This window comes from Gorilla gorilla, chromosome 13 (assembly GCF_029281585.2).
Source record: "Gorilla gorilla gorilla isolate KB3781 chromosome 13, NHGRI_mGorGor1-v2.1_pri, whole genome shotgun sequence".
Taxonomy (NCBI): domain Eukaryota; kingdom Metazoa; phylum Chordata; class Mammalia; order Primates; family Hominidae; genus Gorilla; species Gorilla gorilla.
In genome coordinates this window covers 94,843,480-94,861,841 of record NC_073237.2, presented here as the reverse complement: position 1 = coordinate 94,861,841, position 18,362 = coordinate 94,843,480, and the positions used below count along the sequence as shown (strand labels likewise).

Sequence of the window (18,362 nt, the reverse complement as noted above, 5' to 3'; positions counted from 1 at the left end):
CATCAGAAAGCCAATATTTTCCAAATTGTATTAGATAAGCATTTTTGGGGATGTGATGGTATATATAATGTCCCTGTCCTGAAATAGTTGCTCCCAGGTTTTTCTAATAGCTCATTCTCCCACTGGTGAGCATAGGAGGCTTGCAGTGTTTTTAATCTTGTGAGAAGAATAACAGACAGTAGGTTTGAGGGGACTATAGAGAGCTTTATTTCCCGCACTCACTACGGGACCTAAATGTCAACTGAAGGCAGGTGTGCAGACCTTGATTTGGTTGGAATGATCCTCTTTGTGAATATGATGGAAGCCACTGATTCTTTTTTTCAGAAAAATGTGCATGTCTGTCTGCACATACATGGCCATGCAAATCCTTTCCTACAGTTTTCAGGGGGTTCACAGACACTTTGAAGCCCTTCTGTTCTCACTAGGTTGTGGTCCAGTCTTTGCTTGCACACCTCCAGACACAGGGATCTCACTACTTCTGATGGCAGGTTTTCCATGGCCAGACAACTCTGATGTGAATGTTCCTCAATGTGTCCAGTTGAAATTTCCCTCTCATTAGTCCTCGTCTATCAAGAATCTTTGAACGCTGACAAAAGTCATTCTACCTTTGACCTTTACCGGTCTTGGGGTGTCTGTCTGTTGGATCTTAGAAGATGGTTTCTACAGGGGCTCTGTAGCTTCAGGTAATGGCTGAGTTACTGTTGTGTGGTCAGCTCCAATAGATAGGAGATCCAGCAATTCTAGAGAGTGGCTGTCTACCCTCTGAACCAGACATGGAAAGGGACAAATCTTTACTGCCCCCCACAAACTTTTGTAAGGGGAACGTGGTTCTAGGGTGACAGAAGAAGCAATAAAGCAACTTTAGCTGGAGGCTGAGGGTACCAGGGTGTTATTTCCCTGGATGCTTAAATTGGAACCTAGGATGGATCAAATCCAGAGCTGCTGCTGGGACAAGCAAGGGTTTGGGGAGATGGCTGGTGGCAGCAAAGATTGAGCTTGCTTCATCCATGCCCTCTCTGGATCAAAGATTTGAATGAAACAAAAGAAGAGAAGGAGGGAGGGAGGGAAGGAGGGAGGACAGACAGACTAGAAGAAACCATGGAGAAATTATTTTATAATCTCAGAGTAAGAGAGGCCTTTCTTAAATATGACATAAAACCTGAAGTCATAAAGGAAAAAAACTGATAAATTCATCCTCATTAAAAAAAAACCATGATTACCTGGAAACGGCACTATAAACAACATCAAGAAACAGATGTTTCTTGTACAGACTGGGAGAAAAATTAGCAACTTATATCATAAAGGGCTAATTTTCTTAATATAAAAGATCATTTCTATAAACTGATAAGGAAGACTACTAGTCAAATTAGAAAACAAGCAAAAAATGTGAACAGTTTCCAGAAAGGAACTACCAATTACTTTTACCCATAGGAAGAAGCTGGGTGCGATAGCACACCTGTAGTCACAGCGACTCAGGAGGCTGAGGCCAGAGGCTTGAGCCCAGGGGTTCAAAACCAGACTAGGCAACATAGTGAGGCCCCTTCTGTAGACAGATTTTTAAATTAGCTAGGCATAGAGGCATACACCTATAGTCCCAGCTACCCCGGAGACTAAGGCAGGTGGGGATCGCTGGAACCCAGGAGTTCCAGGCTGCAGTGAGCTATGATAGCAGCACTGTACTCCAGTCTGGGCAACAGAATGGACCCTGTCTCTAAATAATAAATAAATATATATATAAATAAAATTAATATAAAAAATAGAAATATTCAACTTCACTCACACTAAGAAAAATGCAAATTAGAACTATAACAAGATACCATCTTTTCACCATCATACTGCAAAGATCAAAAACTTTGATAACTACCTTCTGTGGCTGAGGCTGAGGGAAGGAACAGAGATCAGAGGAAGTGTCATGGAAGGGGTGACATTTAGGTTGGGCCTTCAGGAACAGACAATTAAAATCCAATTTAACAACTTAACTGGCACTTAAAAGAAAAAGAAGAAATAATAAAGAGAACGATGGACAGCTTTGACTACCGAGTGTAAATTAAAATACACACACATAAAATGTAAAGGCAACACAAACTGAGATATTTGTAACAACTATAATAGCCTGAGTTTGAACGCTATATATATAAAATATCTTCATTAAATTCAATCAGAAAAGCATTAGAATACCACTCAAAAAATAAACAAAGGACATGAAAAAGTAACTCCTAAAATAGGATATGCTACTAGCTAATAACCATAGGGAAAAGTTCAGCATTATCTATAACCATGAATGCGATATGATTCAGGGTTTTATTTGGTGATAAATCATTATAAAATTAGACAGAATAACATTTTTTACTCCCTGTGTTGGCAAAGATGTGGTGAGACTGGCCCTCTAATCATTCCTGGCTAGTAAATTTGCAAACCGATAAAATGTTTTTTGGAAATAAGTATAAATCTTTAAAGACTCATATTCTTTATCTGGAAAATTTTACATCACAGACTCTATCTTATGGAAACATCCCAAAATATAAAACAAAAAATGCTATGTACAAAGATGCCTGTAGAATAATATGATGATAATGACAAATTAGAAATAATCGAAATAACCCCAAATTAGAAACGATTCAGTAAATTATGGTATATTCATATGCTGGAATATTGTGCAGCTATTATAAGGTTTACGAAGACTTTTTAAGGATACCGTTAAATGGGGAAAAACAGTTCAATTGTGCATGTAGAATGATTTCAGAATCTTTTTTAAAAAATTCAATCACTGTGCATAGAAAAAGGACTGGGAAGGAATAGACGATAACATGAATGATGGTTCTTTAGGGAGGGGTAGATCATTGGCTATTTTTTCCCTTCTTCCTCGTTATTTTGCATTTTTAAACCTTCCCTTCCATTATGATATGTTACTCTTGCAATAAAAAAGTTTTAAAAATATCTGTCCCCGTGTGTTTATGCTCTAAGTTGAAGCTAACAGTCTCTATTCCAGTAGGAAAGATGCTGGGTCACAGCTGTGAGGCTCATCAGTAAAAAGTGTTGTCTCTTTTGTGTTTTTCAGCTTTCTTTTGCTGCAACCACGCCTGTTCTAGCCGATAAGAAAAAATACCCTTATTTCTTTCGGACCGTCCCATCAGACAATGCGGTGAATCCAGCCATTCTGAAGTTGCTCAAGCACTACCAGTGGAAGCGCGTGGGCACGTTGACGCAAGACGTTCAGAGGTTCTCTGAGGTACGCTCGGCTTGTGTGGACACGGCCTGCCTTACTGCTTGCTGCTGTCATCTAGCAAAAGGCAATGTGGTTTAGTCAGGGATGGGTACTGTCACAGGGCTTTTAAGCATGTGTTGGTTAGTGCGATCAAAGCTGTTTCACCGTTGACAAAATAGAGCTGGTAGCTGAGGAATTTCACTGTGCATAGGACTGGTGGAAACCATCATCAGGAGTGAACCTTCCCTTTCATTCTTTTTATTGGCTACCTCGTGTGGCTTATTCCCTCAGTGACCCTGTGGGCTTGTCTTTGTTACTGATGCTGTCGTGATCATCTAAGATCACAAAGTTCTACCAGGGGGTGCGTTCATCTGTGAGGAGAGTTTTGGGGAAGGGCTGGCTTGGACCGAAGATGCCAATGTCACCTTGGATGGGGTATAGAGTTTTGTTTGTTCTAAATGACTTACAAACACACCTTAATATATGGTAGGCAATTTTTTTGTTTTCTGTATGTGTTTTGTTGTGGAAAAAAAAAAGCCAAAATATGGGTAGTAAAAAATGTAAAAGTGTTGCTTTGTCCCAAGCCACCTGAATCATGCTTTCTCTCTGAAAGTTAACTCCTGCTTTCACTTAGGGGTTCATCTGCCTAGAACTTTTTCAATGTATTTGTTTTAAAGCCAAATGACTTCATATCATGTATATTTCTTTTTTCACTTTACAACAGATCTTAGAGGCCTTGATTAACCTCATGGTTTAAAGGGACCTGGTGTTCTGTCAGATGGGTATATCATAACTTACCGAGCCAGCCCCTCTGAACGTTGACCACTTTTCAATGGGACAACCATACTCTCATGGCTAGGTGTGCATCTTGGCAGTAGACTTCTAGAAGTGGAATTGCTGGGCCATTTAAAAATTTGAGAAGGACTGACTTCCAAAAAGGCAGTTCTAATTTCTAGTCCCACCAACAGCATTTGAAAATTCCCATTTTCACATATCCTTACTAACAGTGGATATTAACAAATATTTGAAACATTAGCCTCACTCAGATGAGTACAAAATGGCCTCCTGTCTTTTTTCCCATTTGCTTTGTGCCTCGTACTTTCCTTTCTATTCCCATGTGTGCTTTTGATACTTGGAGCCTCCAAAAACACAAGACAAACCAAGTGTTCTTAGCAGCCCAAGAGAAACAAACTTTAGCCGTGTGCAGGATTTCCATGTGTGAGTCAGGGGTCTAGACAGACCTCAGCTGGAGCGGTGGGGGCAGACACACAGCCTCCTGCCAGCCTGGGAATGGGGAAAGGCCGGGCAGGGTGGCAAGAAAGTTGGGAGTAGAACAGGGCTGGTAATCAGCAGACCTGGTTTCCACTGCAGCTCTGCACTTACCTTCTGAGGTTCTTGCCCCCTGTGTCTTCTATGGGAAGGAGAGACCACTTCATACATTGGCTGTGTGACCTTGGAGATGTTACCTTGCTTCTCTGAGCTTCGATTCCTCCCCTGTAAAATGGGGACAATAACTTCTTGCATGCCTCCCTGCAGGGCTTCTGCCAAAATCCAATGAGTAATGGATTTGAAAGAGCTTCGTAAACTGTAAAGTTCATACACAGAGAGGGTTGTTTTTGGAGGTGCGTGAAAAGTGGAAGTGTTTGGCCCCACTGTCTGTGGGTATCCAAACAAGGCAAGCTTTTCCCAGGCAAGACTGCTCGTCATCTTCCCACCTCTCTGTTTCTCAGCCCCTAGGAGGAGGCACAAAGGGAACTTGACCTCCAGCGGGAGTGACTCATTGCCAAATGCTGAAGAGGCTTTTGCTGAAAGGCCGCCTTCATAGAGAAGCGAGAAATATTCTAAAATGAGAGTGAAACAAGTGGATGGTGGAGGATAAGAAGGCCCCATCCCATGGCCCCATTAACACTGGACTCTGCTAGGATTTGGAGAGACTTGCTTTTTTCTTTTTCTTTTCTTTTCTTTTTTTTTTTTAGACGAAGTCTCACTCTGTCACCAGGCTGGAGTGCACTGGCGCAATCTCGGCTCATTGCAACCTCTGCCTCCTGGGTTCAAGCGATTCTCCTGCCTCAGCCTCCCGAGTAGCTGGGACTACAGACACGTGCCACCACACCCAGCTAATTTATGTATTTTTAGTAGAGACGGGGTTTCACCATATTGGCTAGGATGGTCTCGATCTCTTGACCTCTTGATCTGCTCATCTCGGCTTCCCAAAGTGCTCCCAAAGTGGCATGAGCCACTGTGCCCGGCCAGACCTGCGTTTTTCTAATAGCATCTTTGGCTGTCAGAGCCTGAAGGACCCTTAGAGACATATCTCCTACCCTCCTCATTTTGTAGAAGGGGAAACTAAGGCCCAGAGAGGGAAGGGGACAAAGTTCAAGGTTTCAAGGCACCTCTGAAGTCATGAAAGATTGTTCACAGAAAAGTCAGGACTAAATTTTGGGGTCCTGAACTCCTCAGTTCAGACTTCCCATTTCTCCTTTTCTTCTCTAGCTTCCTGGAATTGCATAGGAACTACCTGCATATAGCCTAAGAGGTTTGAAATTCCCACCAGACTGGTTCTAAAGGGGGTAAATTGTGAGCCCTGACATTGGTTGGGTACCTTATAGATTCCCAAAAACTCTCACAGACAGCCACCCTGTAAGGAGGAGTGATGGTTCCCATTTTACAGATGGGGAAACTGAGGTTTGCAGAGGGTGGGAGGTCTCTTGCCCCAGGGCGCATGCTGGTAAAGAGCCCAGGCAGGGCTGGAAGCTGTACCCTCAGGCTGTTGCTGTGTGTCCTCGCTACATGGTCCTCACTGGGTAATCTCAGGTCTTGACTGTTGGGTAGCACATCTTTCCCCTTGCACAGCCGTGTCGGGGCCCTCAGCCAGGGTTTCAGGGCATCTCAGTGGGAAACCTCGTTTCCCGAGGACAGGATGCTGCTTGCTGGTATTGCTGGCAAGGACCTCTCTTGATTTAAATCTCTCAGCCCAGCTGACTCCTCTCTGTGCCCAAGGGCTTTGGCATCCCTCTCTCAATGTCTGGGCTGCATCGCTGGAGTGCAGGCCCTGGAAACTCGCCAGGGGCTAACAGCTTTTCATGAGTGCAAAGGAAACTGGATTCCTTTTATGAAACTGGTCGATCAGCAACGTCAAGCACTTCTGTTCCGGACTGGTGCACTGGAAGGAATGTCAAGTGAAAGAAATCCTGAAGTCGGAGGGGGTGGTGGAGGGGCTTTACTCCCACGGAGCTTATTACTGTGGCATTAGGACTATGGAAGCGGGTAGAAGGCTGAGGGCCATCCCACCTAGGGACCAGCTGTTCCTGTGAGCACCTCCAACCTCTGAGATTCAAGGTAAGCCCATGGTAACCCAGAGGCTGCTCAGGACTTGGGTCCGAGGTACTGATCTCTAGGCCCACTTTGGCCAAGCATGGCTGCATGACCCCAGGCAATTCACTTTCCCATGCTGACCCTAGGATGTATCAGATCTAGAGCTGCTGCTGGGACCAGGGTTCCATGGAGAGAATTGGCTGCTGGAAAGTTTCAGCTTGCTCTGCCATGCCCCCTCTGGATGAAAGATGTAAATGAGACAAAAGAAGGAAGGATTTGGTACCAGGTGGGCTGATCTCTGAGCCCATCCTTGCTAAGTGATGGCTGTGAGATCCTAGGCCTCATAGAGATCCACTTTTCCCTTGTGTAAAATGGGGCTATTTATCCTACCTCGCAGGTACTGAAGATGAGATGGTTAAGTGAGAAAACAGAAATGAAAGATCTCTGTGTAGTAGGTGCTCACTAAATGGCCATTTGCTTCTCCAGTGATTCATGGGGCAAACTGAAAATGCAGGCCCATTCACTCAAAAAATCAGTGTGGCCTCCTATGTGCCATGGTCTGTGATGGGCCCTGTGCTGTGGAGGACCAGAGATCAATGACACAGCCTGGGGGTGAGTGATGAGGCTTCCTGCATTGTGTTTTCAACTCTGGCTGCTCGCTAGAATCACCAGGGAAATTTTGATTTTAATACAAAATAAAATGTACATTTTTGGATTTTCTTCCATTTCCTTTTCTTCACTTTTAATAGCCTTATTGAGATATAATTTACATACCATACAGTTCATCCGTTGTTAATGTACAGTTCAATTATTTTTTATAAATTTTTTATGTTGGCCAGGTGTGGTGGCTCACACCTATAATTCCATCACTTTGGGAAGCCAAAGTGGAAGGATTGCTTGAGCCCAGGAGTTTGAGACCAGCCTGGAGAACATGACAAAGCCCTGTCTCTACAAAAAAAATACAAAAATTAACTGGGCATGATGGTGCACACCTATAGTCCCAGCTACCTGAGAGGCTTGAGCCCAGGAGTTTAAGGCTGCAGTGAGCTATGATTGCCCTACTGCACATTTTAACTTGGGAGACAGTGAGACCCTGTCTCAAAAAAAAAAAAAAAGTATGTGTTTGTGCAACCATCACCACAATCCAGTTTTAGAACACTCTTCATCACTCTAAAAATTCCCATGTGCCCATTTGTAGTCAGTTCCACCCCCCAGCCCCAGGAATAGTTTTACCTTTTCTGGAAATTTCATATAAATGGAATTAAAGAACATGCAGTCTTTTGCGTCTGGCTTCTTTCACTTAGCACAGTGTTTGAGGCACATCATGCTGTGGCATGTGGCAGTGGTTTGTTTCTTTCTACTGCTGAGTGGTAATCCCTTGTATGGATGGAGCATCTGGGGAGCTTTGAAAATCCTGATGCCCAGGCCATCCCCAGAGCAATCACACTGGACGACCCTGGTGTTGGAGCCTGTCCAAGCTCTCCAGGTGGCTTCAGTGTGTCGCCAGCGTTGAGAACTCACGTCCTGCGTAATTGGCTCAGAGTCAGGAGCTCAGGATGGAAGTGACGCCCTCTGGTGGTGGGAGACCTTGAGTTCAAAGTAGCCCCATTCTACCTGGTGGCCTCGGTCTACTTGTGGCCCTCAGCAGGCCTGGGGACTGAGGAGCAGGATGGAGAAGGTGGAGGGAGGCCTTGGTCCAGTGCTGGGGGCCCTGCCAGATGGAAGACAACAGTGGGGGTGTGAAGAGTTGGGTGGTCCACGAAGTCTGTGTTGGAGAGGGATAGGCAGGCAGGTAACCCGTGTGCACATTGAGGGGCTGCGGTAGGGAACTGGAGGGTTGTTGGGAGGCTGTGGACAGAGCCAGAAGAGGGGCATAAGTACCGAGAGTCCAGACCCTGGCGATGTGTGAAGACCCATTGTGGCATGGAGGTGCAGGTCACTGGAATTTAGGGCAAGGAGCTGAGAGGCCAGAGTGCTGAGTGATGTCACATGGGCACTGCGGGCCCAGGAGGGAGATAGGGCTTGGGGTGGAGATGAAGGCAGTGGGCAGGGGATGCCTAGAAAGACAGCAGAGGGAGGCAGAGACATTTGGGTCTCTCCCCCTTTTCAAGTCTTATGGTCTACCCAACCATCCTCACCAAGTTATTCTTTGGGCTCTCAATTCTATGTTACAGCTAACCAACTAAGTGCTTAAGTACCTGTAAGCCAATCACTTGCTGTCTCTGGGTCTCAGTTTCCCTTTCTGTAAGCTAAGAGAATTGGGCCAGTTGACCTCTAAGATCCCTCCTAGCTCAAAGAATTTTGGATTCTAGGGTGTGAACTTATGGAGACCTGGCCTTTGACCCTGATCCTGCCACTCCCAGGGACATGGCCATGAGAATTACTTGCCTCTTTGTGCCTCTGCTTTGTTTGTTTAAGAGACTAATTTTAGAGGATTTTAAATTCATAGCAAAATTGAGAGTAAGTTACAGAGATTTCCCATACACTCCCTGCCCCCACACAGGCACAGCCTCCTCATTCTCACCATCCCTGTCAGAGTGGCCCATTTGTTACAACTGATGAATCTACATTGACAGGGCATCATCACCCAGACTCCAGAGTTTACATTAGGGTTCACTCTTGGTGGGGTATAGTGAATGGTTTTGGACAAATCTGTAATGACATGTATTCATCATTATAGTATCATTAGAGTATTTTCACCACCCTAAAAGTCCTCTGTCTTTTTACTGATCCCCATAGTTTTGCCTTTTCCATTATGTCGTTTAGTTGGAATCATACGGAATGTAGCCTTTTCAGATTGGCTTATTTCCCTTCTTTAATACGCATTTAACTTTCCGCCATGTCTTTTCATTGCTTGATAGCTTGTTTAGTTTTAGTGTTGAATTAACACAGCTGTCCCTTAGTAACCATGGGGGATTGGTTCCCAGACCCCCATGGGTACCAAAATCTGAGAATCCTCAAGTCACTGATATAAAATGGTGTAGTGTTTGCATATAGCCTATGCACATCCTCCCATATTCTTTAAATTATCTCTAGATTACCTTTAATACCTAATACAGTGTAAATGCTAGGTAAACAGTTGTTACACTCCATTGGGTTTTTTTGTGTTATTTTTTGTTGCCCTGTTGTTATTTATTTATTTATTTATTTTTAAAATATCCTCCATCCGGGCTGAGTGTGGTGGCTCATGCCTGTAATCCCAGCACTCTGGGAGACTGAGGTGGGCAGATCACCTGAGGACAGGAGTTCGAGACCAGCCTGGCCAACATGGTGAAACCCTGTCTCTACTAAAAATACAAAAAAAATTAACTGGGCATGGTAGCGGGCGCCTGTAATCCCAGCTACTTGGGAGGCTGAGGCAGGAGAATCACTTGAACCTGAGAGGTGGAGGTTGCAGTGAGCTGAGATGGCACTACTGTCCTTCAGCCTGGCAACAGAGTGAGACTCTGCTCCCCCGGTGCCCCCCTGAAAAAAAATATCCTCAATCCATGGTTGGTTGAATCCATGGATGAGGAGCCTGTGGTTACCAAGGGTCAACTGTATCCATTGTCAGGATGTACCACAGTTTATCCATTCATCTGCTGAAGGATATCTTGATGGCTTCTCATTTTTTGCAATTATTAATAAAGCTGCTCTAAACATCCATGCGCAGGATTTTTTGTGGACATCAGATTTCAGCTCTTTGGGTAAATACCAAGGAGCTCCATTGCTGGATCATATGGTAAGGGTATGTTTCATGTTGTAAGAAAACGCCAAACTGTCTTCCAAAGTGGCTGTACCATTTTGCATTCCCACCAGCAATGAATGAGAGTTTCTGTGACTCCCCATCCTCTCCAGTATTTGGTATTGTCAGCGTTCTGGAGTTTGGCCATTCTAATAGATGTGCAGTGGTATCTTGTTGTTTTAATTTGCATTACCCTCATGTCGTATGATGTGGAGCATCTTTTCGTAGGCTTCTTTGCCATCTTTTTTTCATCTTGAGCATGAGGATAATAATAGCACCTACCTCTTAGGGTTGTTGGGAGGATTCAATGTGTTAGGATACTTAAAGTACTAAGAGAAGTGCCTGGCTTATCCTCAGCACCACGCAAGGGGCAGCTGTTATTTTTATTATCATCCAGAATCAGGTTCCTTAGCCCGTGGCTGGCCCCCATTCAGGAGCCCCACTGCATGGCTGAGTTTCTGTGCCTGCCATGAGCATGGCTGCCTTTCCCTTTTCTCCCTCCAAGCTCCAAGACTCCCCACCTAGTCACTGGTCCTCAGTGATCTCGAGGCTTCTGAGGCTGACCTTTCCATACTGGTGACCTCTCTCAAGTGGCAGGCCCCACTGAGGTGAGGCCCTTAATCTGCCCAAGACCAAAAGGTCACCATCTGCAGAGCTTCCTCTTCAAAGCACCTGCCCTTTCAGGCCCTCCAGGGCCCTGCCTGGCCCTTTGAAACCTTTACCCCTTGCTAAGTTGCCATCTGCCCCACCAAAAGGGCCTTGGGTCAACTCCTCTAAAGTTGCTGCTTACTCTTCCAGAGTAGTAGCCTGGGAGTCACTCCTGCAGGGGAGGATGGGGAGACCCTGGGCTTGCATCTAATCTAAAAGCCACCCTTGTTAGAATCATCATCCTCTCCTGCTGCTCTGAGCAGGAACAAGCTCCTTAGCATGGCTCGAGACCCTTTATGGTCTCTCTGAGGCCTCCTCCTCTGTCTCACCTGCAGTCACTTCTTCCTTTGCCCCTTTGGTCCAGCCACACCTCAATGCTGGCTTCTCTCTTGGCAGGAACATCCTGCCCTCCATCTGGCTCAACCTCCCCAGCTGGCTCCAGGTGTGCCGTCTCTGTGTTCTTCCTCCTCATTTTTCTCACCATACCAGTTCTTTGCATGATGCAGCACAAGACACCATTTGCTTCCTGATCTCTCACCCACTGTCACTGGATAGGAGATGAGATGAGATGATGAATGAGAGCCACAGCAGATCCCTGTGTCCCCTCACCCTGCATGCTCCCTGGTGCAGGTGTATTCAGTGAGGATTTCAGTACATGATTCTTGATCCATTAGGCCAGATTCTTAGGGACAAATGCAGCTCTTTCCCTCCTGTTGTCCTGAGTCCACCTGTTCCTGGGATGGTGAGATGAAGGTATAAGGGGTGCAGAGAAACCCCAGCCCCAGCATCCAGGCTTGTGAAGAGTCCATTCCCTCTCTTGACTGCCTCCTGCCTGAGTCACCCGGGCCATCTGGAAGAGCAGCAGGGAATTACGGATGATTCTAACAAGGGTGACTCCTAGGTTAGATGCAAGCCCAGGGTCTCCCTGTCCTCCCCTGCAGGAGTGTCTCCCAGGATACTGCTCTGGAAGAGTAAGCAGTAACTTTAAAGGAGTTGATCCGAGGCCCCTTTGGTGGGACAGATGACAACTTGGCAAGGGGGGATGGTTGCAAAGGGCCAGGCAGTTCTGGCAGAGTCAGCAAGTCTGACTCCTGCAGAATTCCACTCAGGTCATGCCACCATTTCTTAACTTGACGTATTTTTTGGATGTGACATTGTTTGTTGGTGGAAATTCTTCTAGAGATCTCAATGGAAAGTTCTGGACCAGCCATTGGCATCAACAGTCCCCAGGAACCTGCCACGTGCTTGCTTATAGGTGATGTAGGTGTTGGGCTTTGGGAATGCACACACGGTAGTTTGTGTCCAAGTTAATTTTCCTGAATTTGTCATCCTGGAAGAATTTTTTCCTGAGTTGTGAATGCTTCAGAATCCTCTCTCTTCAGGATTGGGCAATACTGACTTCTACACCAGTCGTTCTCAAAGTGTGGTCCCTGGACCAGCATCATCAGCAGGACCACTTGGGCTCTGTCCCAGCCCCAGTGAATCAGACACTGTGGGATGGGCTCAGCTTTATGATTTTGATGCAGCTAGAGCGTGAGAACCACTGCACTGAAGGAATGGACAGCCTTCAGGTGGGACCACTGTGCTCCCAAGCTCACTTTAGCTAAGAACAAGGCCAAGCACACTTGGAGGGCTGAGCCACCTCTGAGCTCTGCCCTTGGCATCCCTCCTGGCTGCAGGATCACCTGGGCTGCCAGCGTATCTGTAGATCTTTTATCATTAGGAGACAGAGGGGACTCCCGATGGATCAGATTCTAATCCTAATGGTACTAGTGCCCCACCTCTGGCCCCAACTTTTATCTGAAGAACTTGCTAATGCTTTTAGATGACTTGGCTGCCTGCCCAAGCAAGCATCCTCTCCTTCTCTGTGCTCTTCCCTCGATCTCTGCAAGGGGCCAGGCCTGTGGGTCAGCCAGCAGGAAAAGCTTCTTATCTGTCCTGTCCAGACCTTGGTGGTTGTTTATGGCAGCCTCTTTGGCATTTGAAGGGTTAGGGGAGGTCCATTATTTCCCAGAGCATGGTTTAAATATGTGATATGATTTTTGTACAATTTTAATAGCTCTGTATTTGTGTTATTATACACTAGGAAAAAGTAAAATGATGACTAGCACATCAAAACTGTACTTCATGGATGTTAGTGCTTAGGATGGAATCCCTGTTTAAAAAGTGAGACCGTTCAATTGAAAATACTAATTAATGCTTACACGGGTGGTGCACAGACATGGTGAAATGGCCTCTAAGAGGTGCAGGAGTGACTGAAGTTTGGGGACCACTAGGATGAATAAAAAGCACTTAGCCGCCTGTTTATTTAACTCATGAGGATAGATGGGTGAAGGGTGGGGAGTGGGACTGGCAATAGACTTCTCCTTGAAGCTCTGATCTAAAGCAGATAATCAATGGGAAAGGCATTTGATCAATGTCAAGAATCAGCCCCACAGGCCTTCAGTCTTCTGCTGAGGCTCCATAGGGACAGATCCTGGGGTTCAAGCAACACTTGTTCTTTCATGTGAATGTTCCCCGTGGGAAGTGCAGCCCACTAGCAGTGCTCTGTCCTACCCACCCCTGCAGAGTGGGAAGACCCCACCTAGATGAGAGCCACCGCCTGTCAGGGGCTCCAGTTTCTAGTGCTTCTGCCATCTTGGAGCAGTGTGTGTACATCTGGAGCGTTTCCAGGATGTTTTGCTCAGTGATGGCTGCCATGGCTAAGCCTGCTGAAGACAGATGTCCGAGCTTGGATGCCTTTGTCTGGCTCAGAGCTCCTGCCCTCGGGACAGATGGCCCACTAGTCTCCTCCTCCCTCTACTCCAGAGCAGAGAGAAGATGGCTGTCCCATTTCTGGTTCAAAAGGAAGACCTCAGGACCTAGTGGATGGTCCCCCGTAACACTCCACACCAGGTCCTCAGAGTGGAGTCCTTCTCCCCACTCCACACGGACCCTGCTCAGAGAGGCTAGGGTGACTGGCCGTGGGTCTGTGGTGCCAACGCCAGGCTCCTGAAGGGCTGGGTGAGTGTTGTACTCTTTGCTCAAGAGGGCATGTGATATTAGATAAATATATCCTCCACTCAAGCTGTGAGGATCCTGGAACATAGCGTTGACTGAGTGTGCCTTCTTCGAAACAGTCCACAGGAGATCCTTCAGGTCTCTGGGGGAAAAGGACCATCCACAGTGACCTCAGCACCCTCACCAGGGACACTTCCTGGTGCCACCTGCCCAGCCCCAGGCCAGGCTCCCAGGGCAGGACTCAAGCCTTGCGAAGCAACCCCTCCCCCTCCATACACACACACATCAGGACCTTGGGAGTAGGAAAATGTGATTAAAATCTCATCTGCCGGTTATTGAGAACCTACTGTGTGCCAGGTAGTTATGTTCAATTATTCAGCATGGTGTGGTCTCCCTATTTTTTTTTTTGAGATGGGGTTACCCTCCATCATCCAGATTGGAGTACAGTGGTGCAATCGTAGCTCACTGCAGCCTCAAACTCCTGGGCTCAAGCGATCTTCTGGCTCAGGTTCCCGAATAGCTGAGACTACAGGCACACGCCACCGCGCCTGGTTATTTTTATTTTATTTTATTTTTTGTTGAGACAGAGTCTCATTTTGTTGCCCAGGCTGGTCTCGAACTTCTGGGCTCAAATGACCCTCCCACCTTGGCCTCCCAAAGTGCTGGTATTACAGGTGTGAGCCACAGCACCTGGCGCTGTCTCCCTTTTAGAGAGCGGACTCACTCAGGGAGAATTAAGTAATGCCAGGGTCTCATAGCCATGAAGTGGCAGGTATAGACATGAACCCCGGTTTGTGCCTGCCCTTGTGAAGAAGAGGAAGCCAGGAGTCTGGGGCCAATATCCCCCCAAGTCCCTGTACCCCACCTACCACAGAAGCAGGGAGGTGAATATACAGGCCAATCAACCATGTCTCAAGGGGACCTCTTCACAGTCCTTCGGAATTTTTGCCATGGGATCCTGCATTTAATTTTTATTATTTTCTCAAGTTGGGAATCTCAGAACAGAGCACTGTCCCTTCACGCTGCTCCTACCACCCTTCCCGGGACACGTTGTTTCTGCCGGTCCTCTTGGCTGACAGGGCAGTGCATCTTGTAGTGTGTAGGTTCCCTAGAGCTATTCTGGTACATTCTGGCTGTGGTTTCTCCCCCAAGGCCCATCTGCCAGGCTTGGGTAGTGCCAGAGCCGCATGAGCAAAGGAGTGGAGTTGGGAAGGTGTGTGGAACCTTCAGGAAACAGCAAAGAGTCTGTTGGGGCTCGATAGCTCCATGAACAGAATGAGAAGTGGAAGGATGAGCTAGGAGGCAAGAAGGATGGCGAAGATCCCTGCATGCCTCTAAGTTGAGACTTTACCTGTCAGCAGTCGGGAGCCATGGATGGTTTTTAAATGAGAAGTGAGATAGTAGCAGTCCTGAGGGCCAATTGGGAGGAGCAGACCAGAGGCTGTGAAAGCAGCCAGGAGGTTACTACAGTAATTCAAAGGAAAAATAATAAGATTACAGTTACTTTCTTACCATAAAAATGTCAAGTTCTTTTTTGTGGTTATTTTTATTTTAAAATACTAATTATTGTTTTTAATTGTAATATGGATATTAACTCAATGCAGAAAACTTGGAAAACACAAAAGAGCACAAAGGAAAATTTAAAATTGGCCATAACCTACCCACTGAAAGGTCATCATTAACATCTAGGCTGATGTCTTTACCATTTTTTCAATGCACATAAATGAATGTGTGTAAATAAATACATGATCTTGCTATCGAAATGGCTTCTTAGCAATGCAAGGGTAATGTTTTCCCAGGTCAGCAAATGTTCTCCGTGACTCCGTCACCGTGACTCCTAATGGCTACAGTGCTTCTTGACTTGACTCCAATCTGTGCCATAGCCCTGATGTGTTTTGAATTGTATTTGCCTCCAGTCATATTTATCCTACAGTCTGTTCCCTTTCTTTCTATATTCCAACAATTCTGCAAATATCCTGTCCATGAACGGTCTTCTTCTTTTTTCCGAAACTATTGGGATTTTTTTTTTCTTAACATTTTTTTGGCCGGCCATTTCAAGGATTTGGGGATGGGACAGGAGGTAGATGTGTGTTTGCTCTCACCATCTTTATCCAATTCCTGTTTAAACTATTCTACCCTGTGCGTATGCCATCAGTTACTCAAGAAGGCCACCATTATTGAACATGGAGGTAGTTGCCAATTTTTACTGATTATAAATAATGCAGTAAACTCGTACTTTTGTGGGAAGATCTCTGATTATTTTCTGAAGTTAATTCCTAGAAATAGCATATGCACATTTTTGAACCTTTTGTACATATTGCCAAATTGTCCTCCAGAAAGATCATACCAATTTAGAGTTTCATAGCAGTATACGGGAGCATTCCCTGCCAATATTGTGTATTATTCTTTTCTGATTTTTGGCAATTGCTATTTTAATTTGCATTTTTTCATTACTATTGAGATTGAATTTCTTTTTTACTAAGAATATTTCTCATTTCTGTTTCTCCTTTTGTAAATTGGCTGTTCATGTTGTTGGCACTTTTTCCCATTAGACTGTTCTTTTTTTTACTGATTTATAAGAGCTCTTTATAAAGTAAGGGTATCAGAGCAGCCTTTTGTCACATTTGTTAAGATATTTCTCCATGTTTCATGTGACATTTAATTTTGTTTTTGATATTAGTTGATCTATTGAAAAATTTAGTGTGTTATACAGTTAAATTTATCAAGACCATTTTTTTCACCTTTCCATTATGCTTGACAAGCTCTTCCCATCTCCAAAATTTTTGTAAATACATACCTATGTTTTCTTCTAGTATATTTTTTACTTCATTCTTCAGTTTATCTGGAATTTCAGTATATGGTCTGAAATATCAACCTTTCCTCTCCTGCCATTATAGTCACTCAATTTTTCTTTCAGCACTTAATATATCTTTTTCTGATTTACTTAAAATGCCTATGCTAAATTTTATCTTTAGAAAATAATATATTACACTTTTGCATATGCTTTAGGCCAGTTCTGTATGATTGAAATATAATGCAAACCAACATATATAATTTTAAATTTTCTAGTAGCCACATTTTATAAAGTAAAAAGAAACAGGTAACATTAATTTAATAATTTATTTAATACAACATATCCAAAATGCTATCATTTCAACATGTGTCATTAGGATTTCAAGCGCTTGATAATCACATGTGGCTGATGGCTACTGTCTTGGACGGTGCAGCTTTTGACTGTTGCTGAGTTTTTACATTTTGTTCCATTAATCTGTCTATGCTGGAATGGGTACCTCAGGGTTCCTTTATAATATGGTTTAATGTGCAGCTCTCCTTTCTTTGTTAACAATTGCCTTCATTTTCACCAGTTTAATTCTTGGCATTTTTGTTTGAATTTTAGTTACTTTAATTAATTTGTAGAAGAGTTGACATCTTTATAATACCATGTCTTCCCACTCATGCATATGGAACGTTTCTTGTTGGATCCTCAGCAAAGTTTTGTCATTTTCTTCATACAGGTCCTTTGCATGAACAGTTAGGTTTATTATCAGGCATTTTACATTTATTATTGCTTTGGGGAATGGGATCTAGTTTGCTTGATGTTTTTAAGTGGTTATTGGTGGGATATGAGAAAACTATTGATGTATATATCCACATCTTATGACTGGCTACATTGAACTCCTATTATTTCTGCTAGTTTTTCCTCTCTTAATTCTCTTGGATTTTCTAGGTAGATATAATAACATCTGGAGCAAGAATAAACTTGCTTTCTATTTTCCAGCATTATGGTATCTTTATTTTCATCATTTTTCATTGAGGCGGTACTGCATAGTGGTAAATGACAGTCATAGCAGAATGACCGTCTGGGTTCTAATTCCAACTCAGCTACTTTCCAGCTGGGTGACTTTGGGCAAGTTGTTTAATTTTTCTGTGTCCCTGATAATGGGGAAATGCTAATATAACCTTAGGTGTCATGAGTATTAAAACAGCTAACACATGTAAAGCATTTAGGGCTTAGAACAGTGTCCAAAGGAGTGAATACCCACTATTTTATATATACATATATATATAATATATATAATATTATTATATATTATTAACATGAATAATATATGTTATTGTCGTTAATATTGCTTCATTCACTGGATGTTCTAGAGTTATATTTTAAAATAGTGATAACAGTGGGTATTCTTGCCTTGTCCTTGACTTTAATGAGAATGCTCTTAGTAAGGTTTGATGTCTGTTAGAAGAGCAGATATTCCTCATCATCTCAAGGGATATTCTATTTTTATTTACTCAGTGTTTGTACCTATTTAGCTATGCATGCTAAAATGTCAGATGCCTTTTTAGAATTTGTATTGATAGCTATGGATTTTTACTTTGATCTGTTAGCGTGACAAATTATAGTCATCAGTTTCCTTGTACCCATTTGGTGATACATTCATTCATTTAAGACATATGTATTGAGTGCCT

The 18,362-nt window shown here is 44.2% G+C and overlaps 1 protein-coding gene across 2 annotated transcripts in view; it reads left to right on the top strand.

The window, feature by feature from the left end:
• Positions 1-18,362, top strand: part of GABBR2 (gamma-aminobutyric acid type B receptor subunit 2) — a 420,187-nt gene that overhangs the window by 165,196 nt on the left and 236,629 nt on the right. For both annotated transcript variants that reach the window (XM_004048340.5, XM_055350040.2), the window contains exon 3: positions 3,059-3,229. In XM_004048340.5, the coding sequence (XP_004048388.2) occupies positions 3,059-3,229 (171 nt within the window). The remainder of the gene's footprint in view (positions 1-3,058; positions 3,230-18,362) is intronic.